Source organism: Notothenia rossii, assembly GCF_949606895.1.
Source record: "Notothenia rossii genome assembly, chromosome: 5".
Taxonomy (NCBI): Eukaryota; Metazoa; Chordata; class Actinopteri; order Perciformes; family Nototheniidae; genus Notothenia; species Notothenia rossii.
In genome coordinates this window covers 38,644,790-38,659,619 of record NC_136903.1, presented here as the reverse complement: position 1 = coordinate 38,659,619, position 14,830 = coordinate 38,644,790, and the positions used below count along the sequence as shown (strand labels likewise).

At 40.0% G+C, this 14,830-nt stretch overlaps 1 protein-coding gene across 5 annotated transcripts in view; it reads right to left on the bottom strand.

Moving 5' to 3' along the window:
* ndrg4 (NDRG family member 4) overlaps nucleotides 1–14,830 on the bottom strand; it is a 141,730-nt gene that overhangs the window by 124,988 nt on the left and 1,912 nt on the right. For 3 of the 5 annotated variants that reach the window (XM_079685205.1, XM_079685206.1, XM_079685207.1), the window contains exon 2: nucleotides 12,413–12,486. The exons of the other annotated variants lie outside the window; for them this stretch is intronic. In XM_079685205.1, the coding sequence (XP_079541331.1) occupies nucleotides 12,413–12,486 (74 nt within the window). The remainder of the gene's footprint in view (nucleotides 1–12,412; nucleotides 12,487–14,830) is intronic. 5 annotated transcript variants of the gene reach the window in all.

Genomic DNA, 14,830 nt, shown 5'->3' with positions numbered 1-14,830 from the left:
TAATTGTGTCTAAATAACTCAAAATTAGGTATTTATATCTAAGAATATGTTTTGGGGTAATGACAGTTCAGCTACAAATAGCAAGGTGATATTGACCTGTATGTTTCATATTTCCACATTTATATACGTATGTGCAAAATGTGTACTGAAGGTTAGACAGGAAACCGGGTACAGGAAGTAGGAGAAAGTGAACTGAATAGCATGGCAGTAGACATCCATCAGTAGACTGCTACTAATTTTCCCTACGCAACCTGAAGAGTAAAAGGGTCAAGTCCAGGGGCGGCGGGTACTGTAGGCTAGGGAAGGCTAACGGCCCGTCCACACACAGGCATGAAAAAAATCTTTCAAAGCTTCGCCCATTCACTTGAATGGGGTGACGTAGAAGATTTGTAATCTTCGCCGAACTGCATTGTGGGGAGCGGAGCATGGCTTTGCAAGCATCGTGAGCATCAAAAGTTGAGCAATGTTCAACTTTTGATGCTCCCGATGCTTTCGAAGCTGGCATCAGCCAATAAAATCCCGTTTATGCAAATCCCGCCAGTACAAGCGCTAGCCAATCAAACCGCGTGCAAGCTGGGAGAGCCAGACCGCAGTTCGTTTGCTCATATTCCAAACGAGAAATTACGGTAGCAAATCACCCGGTTCTTTACGACCAGTCACTATTTACCGGGATACAAACCGGAGGAACCAGGCACGGAGGGAGGTGGCAGAGACAGTGGGTGAAACTGGTAGGTTTTCACCTGTTTGGGGAGTTTATATCCAGTTTACTTCGTTTTAACATTGCTATTGCTTTGTATGTCGGGGGCGGGAGATGCATGTGATTGGTTGTTGGTCGCGTTGCTTGCAAAAAATCGCCAAGCTTCAGACACGCCCAGCATCAAGATTTTTCAAGATCTTTTTCATGCCTGTGTGTGGATGGGCCGTAAGCTTTCCCAAATATTTGTGTCACTGCATCCTGGTAAAATAAAAAAATAATATATAATGTTTGTGTCTTTGAGATTAGCGCTGCTAGCAGCCACCAGTAAACTGTACTATGAAGCCAGTTCCACAGACCCTGGATATGTTTGAGTTATCTTAACGAACCCAAACAAACGAGATCTCGCTAAGTGGTCCTACGACACTGGTTATCAAGTCGGTATAGCAAGCCATGGTTACTCTCTCAAGCTGAGAGCGCGTTCACGTGAAAGGGGCGGGGTTAGCTACATTTGACCAATCACAAACAGGGACAAGTGTACTGACAGCGCAGCGTCATACTTCATTCATGAAAAGTAAACTAATAGGCCTATTAGACAAATATTAGCTTTAACCAGCCATGACTTAAACATATAATCCAGGATACAAACCACGTAGTTGCACCTGCAAGGTGAATACAGAACAACTGGTTAAAAAATAAATAAACGAGTGGATCTGAGTTTAATTAGAGTTGAGTGTTAATGTGTTGCTTAAAATAACACTTCTGCATACAGTATGTGACAATGTAAGTGTTGCACGGCCAGATACGGCTCGAGAAGCTGACTCAGATAAGGAGATATGATGATATTATATGATCGATGATCTGATTGATGATGTGATATGAAAGATAAGTGCGACACGTCGGCTTCTCCTCTGCATACGGCAGTTGTTTTGTATTTCCTTTATCCTGTAATATGACTTGATAGATTTAAACTCCGCACACTGAGCTCTGATTGGTCACTGAGTTGATCTCTTTTCTATAGACGCCGGAGGCGGGCAGCGTCAAGTAAAAAAAAGTTATTTAGCCTTCCCAAACCTGAGCCTCATGGTCAAGTCCGTCAGAAAGCAATGACTGTAAGTGTAAGCCTTACACTTATACTGTAAGGATTAGTAACATGTATTGTGTTGTGGTGACATTTGGAGATGTTTAAACGGTTTAAACACAATGAAAAAATGCGTTAGCATACATTGTAGCGTTAGCATACATGCTAGCGTTAGCCATACTAGCCTGCCCTGTACACAGGCTTATTGCACAGCTAGCATTAACTATATTTACCTTGTTTACACTTAGCGGTCCTATGTGTTAATATGTGTATGTTACACTTGCATATGAGATCATTAAGTGCATTGTATCTTCTTTTTTTATTGTTTCACTCCGTTTGTAAGTCAATAAAGGAGCATGCTGCTCATTCCCTGGCTGTTTGGCTGGCTGTTTAATCTATGTTCACACTGAGACAGTACAACACATAGAGAGAACAGTACACCTTTTGTGTAAGTACATACAAGCAGGTCACACAGTATCACAATATACATAAACTCTGTACTTTTTAATAAAAACTGATTTTCTTTTAACAGACTGCATGTGTTCTCAGCCCTGGAGAAACTTGACATGTGTTGATATGTGTCAGAACCTTTCTATAGTGGTGCATTCATAAAACAGATATTTCAACGTGTGCCTACTTTGTTCATGTACTTTTGAGGTGAATTTCAGTAGTTGTGTGCTATAATGTGTTAACAAAGTGTGAAGAGGAGGCAACTTTAGAATAGGGAACCTGTTCAGGTCAATTATACCTCATTCACACCAACGCAACTCCGGTTCAAGTTCCGTGCTAGAGCTTTTCGGGTTCAGAACCGGTTCTTCGGTTTAGCTCCGGCTTTTTTCACACTGCCCAGAGTCCGACTGGTGCTGCGTCATTGCGTAATCGTTTGCGTCATGACGTAACCGTTTGCGTGCCTGCTTCATAAAGCCAAACCGCGCGGAAACCCCTCACAGCTGACACCGACAAAAACAACAATGGCCGATTGTGCTCCAGCTTCCTCTGTACCTCTTCTGAAGACCAGATTCCCAGTAGGTAGCTGGTCTCTTCAGTGGACCACTGCTGCTTGTTAAGTTTCTCTATCATTGTGTACAAACTGGATAAAACGCCGGCTTTTTGTTGTTGTTCAGGAGTTGATCCCGCCCCTGCCCCTGCCCCCGCCTCGACGTAACCGTGACGTATGTGGTGCTTTTGCTCTGGCCGGACAATTTTTTGGTGCTTGAAACGAACCGGATTCCGGAGCTAAGAGGCTGCTCCGCTGCGGTGTGAAGAGGAAAACCCGGTGCTTTTCAAGCTCCAGCTCCGAACCGGCCCTGAAACACCGTTTCAGGCCCATCGTGAGCAGAGCATATTAAGACCAAAACTCATGTACAAAAACTTCCTTACTTGCAACAAATAAGCCCTAATTAGATGGTTATTGAGGAAAAACTCTCAACTAATGGCCTAGTACTAGGAGAATATGGTCATGTAGAGTAAGGCATTAAAAAGTGTTTTATAATGACTAATAAAGAGCCAATATACTGCTAATATGCATGTTAATTAAAAACTAGTTGATGGTGATTTTGTGTACCTTAAAATGGACCTATCATGCTATTTTTGAATAATATATTGTAGGACCATACCTACTGTATATAAGGCATATTTGTACTTTTTATTTTTCAAAATACCAAACAGATCATGCATTTGATCCAGTCCTCATTTCGCTCAATTTAACACTGTCTTTCATGCTCGGATTCAGTGAGAACAGCACAATCTACAGGCCCGAAATATGTACTACAGCGTTTCCAGCGCTTTCGAACGGCAATGTCCGTGGATGTCTCCTCCTGATTGGTGGAGTTGGCCCAATAACCGTAGCGCAACTTCTGTGACGACATAAAAGTGTTCAAATCTGGATGAGTCTGTATCAGATCCGTTGCACCCCCTTTTTTAGAGATTTGGGTATGGAGGAAAATAGAGAGGGTTTTGTTTTCTGACACTTGGTGAGTTCCTTGGAACACCGGGGACACATATTCATGTGTAAAAGACGTACAAAAGTGCATTTTGCATGATAGGTCCCCTTTAATATAAAGTGTTACCAAAAAAAAAAAAAAAAAAAACTTTATTCCGAGTGTGCTTGCTTTTCTCTTTGAAAGTCATCACATAACGGCATTATAATACACGGTTCGGCTGCATTAAATATTACACATCTGCCGTAGTTCTTTATTTATTATTTAGTCCTGATTAGTAGACCTTTGGACAAACTGGAAGAACTGCCACCAAAACTGAATACTGCCACTTTCACACCAACGCGGTTCCCGTTCTAGCTCCGTGCTAAAGCTTTTCTGGTTCGGAACCAGTTTTTATTTTCAGCCCCCGTTTTGTTCACACCGCCCAAAGCCCGAGTCGTGCTGCCGCTGCTGCGTCATGATGTCACCATTTACGTCGCTGATTTTCTCCCCTATGGCGTCGTGTCGATGATCGTGTTGCTTTTAATCATACAAAGCCAGATTAAATTAAATAACTACTTCTCAACCCTTGTACTTTTCTCCAGAGTGCCGTGGTTCATTGTTTATTAATATGTTTCAGCGACATTTACCGAACGCTGCAGTGCTGCCCGCTGTTTGGCATCACAACGCTGTTATGAACGTTTCCCTGGTATAAAATGGGTGATGTTAGCATAGCAACCAAAGCTAAACTGACTATCTTGACGACTTGTTGCTATCCTATTGTGGCATAAGCCGGCACATTTTACCGGCGTATTTTTCATTATGATAGTACTTGTGATAGTCGGACATGAGTCATGACAACCTGTGCAGCCCATGTATTGATTCCATCCGATAGCTGCTATAATACAAAACAAAACATCTGCCTGTAAGGTACAAATAAACAGAATCACACGAAGCCTGTAGTGTTGCCTGACTTTATAAAGTGTGTTTTTTTTAATAAGTGTTTGGTTGCGTTCTAGTCACTTTGGTCAGCGCTACTGCTTGTTTCAACTTTCATTTGCCGTACTCGCCATAAACTGTTATTGCTCAGGTTGATCCCGCCCCTGCCCCCGCCTCCGACGTAAGCGTGATGTATGCGGTTCTTGCTTCTAGACCGACAATGTTTTAGTGCTTGAAAAGCACCGGTATTCGGAGCTTAGAGGCCGCGGTGTGAACAGGAAAATTCGGTGCATTTCAGGCTCCAGCTCCGAACCGGCACTGGAACCGCGTTGGTGTGAAAGGGGCATACGTTACGTGGATCATAAATATATCAGCAATTAAACAACATCTTCAATTTCTCTTCACACAATATGTCTCCTCGCAGTATCAATACTGATTCGGCTGATTTTTATATTTGATCCAATTGGTAGATAGGTTATATTTACACCATAACGGTGCACAGCTGATAGACAGGGACTTGTAGTTTTTAAAGATATTATTGATTTTCTTTGAATTAAAGAATGTAAATACTGAGTTGAGAGAATAGTCAGGGGTTTTGGGTGATGGGAGACACATCTATGGATTCAGAATTTCAATAGCTTACCATTAAATGACGGATATACATTTCTGTCTTTGATGTTTTACAAATGCATTCATTTGTATTGTACTGTATCATGTCTGTATCACCTTTTGTTTCATTTGTATTTTCTTTAGTTTTACACGCTCGAAAAAAATAAATAAACTAAACTAAGATATTAATGTTTAGAAGTAAAAAACGTCAAATAATATAGCAATATCCTGTAAAATTATGTGAAAACATGACTAAAACTACACATCTTCAGATGTTATACATACATAAGTGTCCTAATAATAAAAAGGAAATAATTTGTTGTGTTAACACTTTAAACTTGACAGTTTTTTAACCCGCACCGCCTAGTGGTTAAAGCATGTTATTGAATTATTTTTTGTTGAATATGTTATATTTGAGGAAAAAAATATTAAGAGTAAATACACAATAGGGGGAAAGTAGAAGGTCAATGATAGCAATATAGAATATAAAATATCAAGAAGATACTGTAAGTGATCCCTACAATAAAAAAGTTTAGTGCAGGATGTACAAAGATATTAATAGGAGGATGTGCAAAACAGAAAAACCTAATTCACCTTTATTTGAACATTAAAGAATACTTTAGGTTAACGTCTTGTTTTAAATAAGAAAAAAGCTTTGGGGGTATCTATCAACAGATAAATATTAAGCCTGACAAAGTACTTAACGTCTAATATATTGCTTTCCTGCAATGTTAACTATGTTGAAGCACTCATTTTTAACTGATATAATACATATGAATTATACTCTTATAAGATGTATGTAGATAGTATAAGAATGTGTACTTCTGGGGGGCGGGGCTGGACCAGTTCGAGTCCAGTTTTGGATAGTCTGCCGTAGTTTCATTCCATTTCATAGAGCTATTTGACGCTCGGTGTAACCTTGGCACACTATCACTCCAACGTCCAATCACAGAGCTTGAAGATTAATCACGGGGTTTGTCAAGCAATGGGACTGTAGTCCCAAACGATAGCTGAGGATTATGGGTATTGTAGTGTCTTCGGCCATAAACTCCGAAAAACTATTTGTTTCTCTGACTCGAAGGGGGAACACACAAAAGCATTGTAGACAATTTAAACCAATCAATGTTGTGAATCAACAAGGATAAACTGATGTTTTTAGTTGATGAGTACTGCAGATTAATATGCAAACTTCTAGACCAGAAATACTGTTTTCACCCCAAGTTGTTGCCTGGCAACGCAATTCTGTTGATATGTATTTCAGATCGCATTAACAACATATCCCAAAGTGCATTGTGGCTAAAACATCCAAATACCGAGCTTCAACCATAGCTGAGGATCTTGGGTAATCAGTTCAGTGGGTGTGTATCGCCTAGGTTTGTTTCCGGTGACTTTATTTTGAAATTCAGTTCCTGACGGATGGCAAAAAAGCCTGATGTTACAGAATTAAACCAATAAATAAAAACAAGGATAATTGTGTGTTATTGTTGAGTAAATAACAGTGTGTTATTTAGAAAAGAATAACAAATTAGAAGGAAAAAAATATTTAAAAAATACTGATTTCAGTATTCTGAGGCTCTGAGCCCCGTTTCTTTTCCTCACGGACGGCAAAAAAAAGTCTGACATTATACGATTTAAAATAAAAACAATAATTGTGGCTTGATATTGAGTAAGAACATGTTTTTATGAACCAAACAGCTTCCAGTCTTCCAAGACACGACCGGACAAAAAGACGTGTTGCAGGCACGAAACATACTACCAATAGAAATACATTGCTTTTAAAATCGTTCTGTGTGACAGCAAAAAAAGGGGAACATCGTGTTGGTTAACACAAATCAATACATTAGATGTCGTGACTATAACACGAAATGCCGTGAGACTGGGTTGGTGAGCATGTTAGTTACAGAAACAATTAGCCGTACAGCGTCAGAGAGCTGCTAGCATCACTATAGACTTTCACTGTGTCTAAATTCAGATACGTCCTGTAGATGTTGTTGATACTTCTTAGAACATGCATGTGTGTATGTACAAGGAATACACAATGCATAGGCAGCTTTATTCAGGACTACAGTATGTAAAGTGAACATGTTGTACATTGCATGTCGACTTCCAACTGAATGCATAAAACCTTAACACGTCACCGGGTGGCGCACTAGCAGCGTCCTGCGAAGGGCAAACTTTAATCATATGAGAATGATCTACATGTCCCTTGGAACACATGCCTATCCTGCACTATAAACACTAAAGCTGTGTGTGAATTTCAACCATAGTGTTTCAAATTGCACAGCTGCTGTAGTGTGCCATGACTTAAAGTGATGATTGCCGCCGTTAGCTAGCTAGATCAACATTATTGTTCACTGTTAATCATTACAGACTGCGGATTTGTGTTTTGAACACTGATTAAACCCACATTTACAGTACAGTAACCACAATTCCGGCTAGTTGCATGACTTTCGTAAATTTGCCTGGATTGCAATTCTTGAAGGTGAGAAGTGTCCAGCGTTTCACACTGAACTTTTTGAAGTTATGAGTTCACAATCAGCTACACTTTGTGCAGTGGGTTTGGCCATACTTCACATTGGGACACACTTAGGCACCCCAAATGGCACAGAAATAAGCGATTCAAGACACAGCATTTCAGTCTTTTTACAAGCCCTAAATCAATCTAATGTAGTTACCTTCACTGAGATTGTGTGCCTCTTGAATTTGCATTACCTTTGATTGCAATGTTCCCTGTTCAGAGAGGTAAAATTGTAAAATAAAGCAGATTTCAGATAGCTTCTTTCGGAAAATGAAAGTAAACACATCCTTAGTCTCAGCTTGTCAAATATGTCGGCTTGCTAACCTTGATAGCAGAAGTCTTACCCAACATCTAACATCTTATTTTTCTTCCACATGACCTTCTGTCTTGCAGCTGTTGGTCTGTTTGAACTTAGTGGATGTGATTCCTGGTGGAGCTTCCTCCAGACAAGCGGAGTGGAGATGTTAATGCTGACTGACGTGTCCCCAAATTCACTTCTACACACCAACATCATCCACCTGTTGCTGTGTGTGCACACACACTCAAACTGACCAGTACACCTGCTGACATGCAACACCTTTACGCGATACAGAGGTGGTGTATTCATCACACAGCCAAATGTAACTACCAGTTAGCTCTCTCCACCATTTTAAGCGAAAGTTTGAATCCTTTATAGCTGCTTAAACTAGAGGAGTCTTCTGAGGCTGAGAAGCTACACAGAACAGATATATATCAATGTCTGAGTGGAGGATTAAATATTAAACATCAGCTGTCAGCTCCAGACTGAGCTGCACTCTCTCTACTGGCATAAAAAGCTTCCTTGTCAGCGCTGTCAGATGAAAGCTTTGTGTCTCCAAAAAGTCTTACACACAGCATCCACAAAGTCAGCTTTAAAGACACTAAGAAAATACGCCTAATTGTTTTAATGGAGGCTGTGTATTTTTGCATTTGTATTCATATCACAAAGCTAGCTGATTGATGTAAAAGTAATCAGAAAATAATGAGGACACAGGGAGTGTCCACTCACACAGTGCTGTGGTAGACTATATGTTCGTAGCAGGGATAACAACCTGCACGCCAAGAATGATTTAATGCATAGCTTAACTTGATCGTGCTTTCATGTATAACCAGTGGTGGCTGGTGGAAAATATTTTTGGTGGGGCTATGGAAATGGTGACAAAACCATACAAGGGCGGTCTGGGGGACGATAATCTTTTGAGAAATGACCCCTTAAATTATGGCTTCTGGTGATGTTAGAGGGGAGGGGGGGGGGGAGGACAAATTGAGGTTTAAAAATATGAGATAATCCATAATCTTCAGTGTGGTTAGCTATGAATCTTCCTGTGCAACAGTACAGTAGGCCCACACAAACTGCAGAACACTGGTGCTTTGGGAAGACTCAGATGATTTAATTCCCATTTAAAATCAGGAGACTAAATACGAGTGTGTGTGTGTGTGTGTGTGTGTGTGTGTGTGTGTGTGTGTGTGTGTGTGTGTGTGTGTGTGTGTGTGCGTGTGCGTGTGCGTGTGCGTGTGCGTGTGCGTGTCATACTTGCCAACCCTCTCGATTTTCCCGATTTCTGACAAAATCTGATTTACTCATGACTGTTTCCACTCAGACTTTAATACAGCTACACCATTGTTTGGTTTCCATGGTAGCGCGTCTCTTTAGCAGCGCGCGCAACTCAAAGTCTGAGAGGGTGAGGAAGATGAAAACTGAACAAAAATCGACAACTCGACCCTCTGATCACTCCTTTCCTGTAAAATACAGGTCCAGCCCACACATATGCTCCATGGTGCTACAGGCATTGCCCTTACAACTACAATAAGCATGTAAATGTTAATCTACAGCTCCGGCGATCCACTAGCACCAGAGTCTCCACCTGCAGACAACTACTGTATCGTCACCTTGGATACGAGTCCAAACAACTCACTGACACACAGGCCAGGGCGCTGACAGGGCGCCCTTTGAGCATCAGATCTGACGACGCTGATTGGCTGAAATTATATTTCGGCGGTATCATTTACAGATAGTAACAGTCAGCTTGTTGAGGGCTCCTTTCTACCGCCCTGACGAGAGAGGGTAATGATACACGCTGGCCAGCCAGGAAACATGTGATTTATCAGTAACTTTAGACATCGTAAAACAATTTTAAACGAGATTTTATTGTAGATTATACATTTTACTGATACCAACTATATAATATTTACCTTGTTCTTTAAAAAAAAAAAAAAAAAAAAAAAAACTTTTTTTTTTTTTATATATTTAGTTATTTATTTTTAATATTTAATGACAATCAAACATGTGGGAAGAGGGGGGGCGGCGCCCCTAGCGCCCCTATGGGCCGGCCGCCACTGTTTATAACCAATATGTTCCCAGCTCTAAAGCAGTGAGATAGTTGGACACAGAGCTGGCAGTGCCTCAGGTGTGAGTTAGCAGGTGTGATTAAAGTGAAGCCCAGCACTCGGCTTGTTAATTCCACCATATTGGAAATAAACCAAAAGACCGGTGGAACTCAGATGGCCATTTTCACCTTTTTAAATCATCACCTAGCATCACACAATGATGTGTGCAGATGGGACTTTCATCAACATTCTTGGACAGTTGGATGAAGTTTGATTAAACAACTTTTAATAATGCAAAAAAGTTGTGTAATCCTGTTTTAAGGCAAAATTAAAAACGTACATTTACAGTTGCCTCTAATGTAGCTGTTATCTAAACCATTGTGTCACCACATGACATGAGAACTACCCAATTCATGTGGTTGTAGATCATGCTTCATTATCTGGTAAATGTAGATGGATACATCTAATTGGGTGAATTCCAGGAGAACAAGTCCTTTGTTTGGATTGGAATGCAATTAGTCAAACATTTCTATATTTTAGACATTACTGTTCTCGAAGCAACAGCAAATTAGACGTGGGTTAAATTCATATTATGTTAGGAAGCGTTGGAAATGCATGGAGCGATGATTTTTGTGGAACAGAAGATTTAAGAGATGTTTAAGCCAAATGCTTCATGTATGTCGTCATGTGAGTTATCTGTTACCATAGTACTTTTGCACAGGAATGTCCACCTCTGCCATGCATGAAAGGTTTTTTGTGATATTTCAAGATTGTTTATTATTATTTATATAATATTTATTTTTTGCATTTTCACAAATTGAGATTGCGACCCTATCCAACACCGTGGAGATTAACCAGAGGCAAACAGCGAACATCATTGTTGGACCTCACAGTACAGTAAACAGTAACGTTTATAAAGTTGGCTGATGCTCCTTCTGAAGCTCATGCTCCTTCTGAAGTTGTCATGTGCTGTGTGCTCCGAGCTACAGCTAGTAAGATTTATGCACATAGACTGTATGTATGTTTCCGCAGAAGCTTGATGGCTCTGCGTTAGCATCATGTTAGCTTACGGCAAAAGTATTTAGTAAATCCACTTATTGTGGTGACTATGATTTAGATGGCGATTGTTGTTCAAAACGTTGTTTATGCATTTCATATTTTCATTCTAAATGTAACCTGCATTTTAACTGTGTCAAGGTAGCATAATAGCCTTGCTTCGTTAAATTGTTTTGCTGTAGCCAGGTAAAGGTAATATTTATTTTTTGCTGCGTAAAAATTAATAAGCACCTGCTTTAAACACCCAGCCGTATCAATGCATATAATTGGGGGTTTAAAATAATAACATATTTTGCTGTGTTTACAGCAAGTATGATAGTTGTTCAAAGACTAGCATTCCCTATTCTGTGCCTCACCCATCGCCAACGTGATCATGCATCCCTGATCACTTGTGTTGTGCTGAGGTGTTCAGACATTAACCTCTCATACCTTCATGGTTAAGCCACCAGCCAAACTCTTCATCTCTCCCTATCAAGCAGCATTCACAGACTGAATTTGGCTCAAGCTGAATGGCACAGTTGGACCGCCAACAGCCGCAAATGGAAAATGAACTCTAATGTCCATTCTAGAGAGTGTGTTTCTACAGTCTGGGTGGAGGCCATCAGGGCAGAAGGGCAGACAGTGTGTGGCCCCCAGCAGAACACTGAGCGGAGATGGACTCCTTCCTGAAACAAATGGAGAACCAGATGACGAGGAGCAAAGCTCAGTGGAGCCTGCTGAGGGGATGAAGGTTCCTGAGAGAACCACACTTCCTTCAGAGACACATGGCTTTATTACAGTGTCCACTGAAAACAGGTCCTCACCTAGAACTCAACAGAGGCGTCTTTATTAAATCTCTGCCTGGGACTGAATTGCAAAGCCAAATCATGTAGAGGGATAAAGATTATTATTCTTAAGAGAGAGGATTTTAGAAAAGATCTTGATGAACTCATGAAAATTGATTCTGACTCTTCTACATCCAACTCACAGATTTGTCATTATTATTAGAAAAAAGATTATTAATTTAACCATTTTAGAAGTGAAGATATGGTCATTTGTTCTGGGAATATCATTTTCGAGCCTGAGACCTGAAAAACAGGCTCAGGGCTATACTGGTTGTATGTGTTTCCCACTGCTGCAGAATGAATATGTGACACTGGACTGATGGTTGACAGAATGGAGCAGATGGACGGGAATGTGCAGCACGGGAATGTGCGGCACGGTATGGTGCGGTATGTATGTCGGCAGAGTGACTTCACCATCCTACGCACATGGTCTGCAGGAGGCTCTGTGGAACCGTGCAGCCAGCCTTGGGAGGGAAGTTCCAAAACAATCCAGGTCCCATCTAGCAGCGGGTATACAAATAAAAGAGACAAGATCTACTGTACTGGTGCTGGTGCATTGCAGGTGCAAAGGCAGTTATAAGATCCACAGAATTATAGATGAGACCATATGCATAAAACTCCACAGAGCAGAAAGCAGGTATCAGCAGGGGGGTGTATGCGGGGAGGGTTTGGGGACTGCAATGAGCAAGAAGTGTTGTTCAAACCAGAGAGAAGAAGAAACAGCCAGAATCACAGAAACCTCGGAATCAATAACTCTCAAGCAGCTGTATGAACGATTAAAAACATTAGGGTCGTTTTCATCTAAAGAACTGTTAAAACTTCAGTGATGGCTTCTCATTTATGGAATGTATAAAAGTACATTTACTTATTTCCTAAGTAAATATATTATTAATTTACTTAGATTTGTTGGTACTTAACTTTGATGTTTTCTTTTCATGGCAATACTTCACTTCATTTTTTCTTTTTAAGTTGCTAGTTACCTATTTAATATTATGTTTTGTTATGACTTTAAATAGCAAAAAGTTAGAGCTTGATATAATTTAATTGTCATTTATGAACATTTAGGTCATTTTCTAATTTGTTTTAAATGGTTTTGAGATTGTTGGGTGTTATTTTCAGTCATTTTAGATTTTTCATTATGAGATATTGGATCAACTCTATTTTTCTTTGATAATTATTCTGACATACTTTTACTCAAGTAACATTTTCGATGCAGGAATTTCACTAGTATTTTGACTTTGTGGAGCTATTTCTTTCACCTCTTTAGCTACTTTACCCAAAGTCAAACTGAAACAGAAATATCCAAATAACATATGTATCTTCTTTTCAACAAGCCTGAATACTATTGGCTATCAACTGTTAGTGATAAATCTACTTTTACCTTAAGAAAAAACAGGTGTTAAGCTTATACTCCACTCTGAAAGTGAGAGCTAATGTTCATTTCGTCATGTCATTCTAACAGCTGCTGAGTCACCTCCTGTGTTTACCCTGCCCTACAGAAAGGAAGCGGGTCAAGCTAGTTATCTCCTCCATAGGTCCAGTTATGGTTAATAACCAGACTAACCTTGCTGCTCCTGATGTGACCCGCTGATTATAATCAACTGATGTGAGGATGCAGGTACATCTGAAGCACTGTAATTCTAGTTTCTTCCACACTCATACTCATGAAAGATTCTAGTAAATAGTTAACCATTACTGTCTAAAAAAAATTAAAGTTCTAAATATGGGCTTGCTGCAGCAGTGATGAATCATGTTGAAATAAAATGAGTATTGCTCTTTGTAAATCTATTTATAAAACCTGACTGAGAATCAGAGCCGCTCCCAATGGGAAGACAGGCTCGCTCTCTGGCTTTTTGATCTGAAGTGGAAACAAAGGCAATTTGTTTTATAGTTATAAAAAGAAGGTGAAAACACTTCCAGTAAGGAAACAATCAGGAGTTCTGGTTCCTTCAGGGAATTTATGGAAGAGGACCAAGATGGCCATTGACAGTATCGCTATTCCAAAAAGAGCTGTAGGTTTTAGTCTGAGCCAAACAACAACCTTTAAAACAAATTGTGAGGTAATATTTCAAATCAGAGGCAGAAATTAAATACATTTACTAAAGAATTGTACAATATTCACTGAAGAAAACTGTAATGTTGACTTTAAATAAATGTATTATGTCAACAGATTTCACACAACTGTATGAGGTTAGTCGAAAGTGATAATATTAAGTTTGAATACAAAATATTAGGTTCAACTTAATATTATTGCTTTCAATGAACCTGATACTGTTATAAATATAAATCTGTTGACACCTTTCATTTAAGTAATCGTTTCAGTTTTTTCAGTGTTGAGTTACTCATATTCTACTTGAGTACTTTCATTTTACGCTACTTCATACCCAAATATGTACTTTTTACTTTCATTCGTCAGCGTTACTTACTTTAAAGCTAGAGATTATTAGCTCATACAGAATGATTAACATTAATGCATCAATAATCATAATCAGACCCGGCGCTAGAACAAATCTACAGAGAGGGCATATGATTTTCATGGGAGGGCACACAAAACCGTCATATGCCGCGGCCGAAGATTGTCTTTTGGGGGTGCTGTGGGGTAGCTTGACGTTTCATAGAGGGTGCTCAAACATTTAGGGTTTTCCATTAATGTACCGGTCGCTACAGTGGAATCTTCTACTGCAACACTCCCCACGCAAATACACAGTGCACCCGCGACTGTTACCAAACATCCTCTAGGGGGGTCCGGGGGCATGCTCCCCCGGGAAGATTTTTTTTTTTTCAATCGAAGTTAAATGCATCAATCTGGTGAGATCTATGGATACATATCTCAACACCCATATG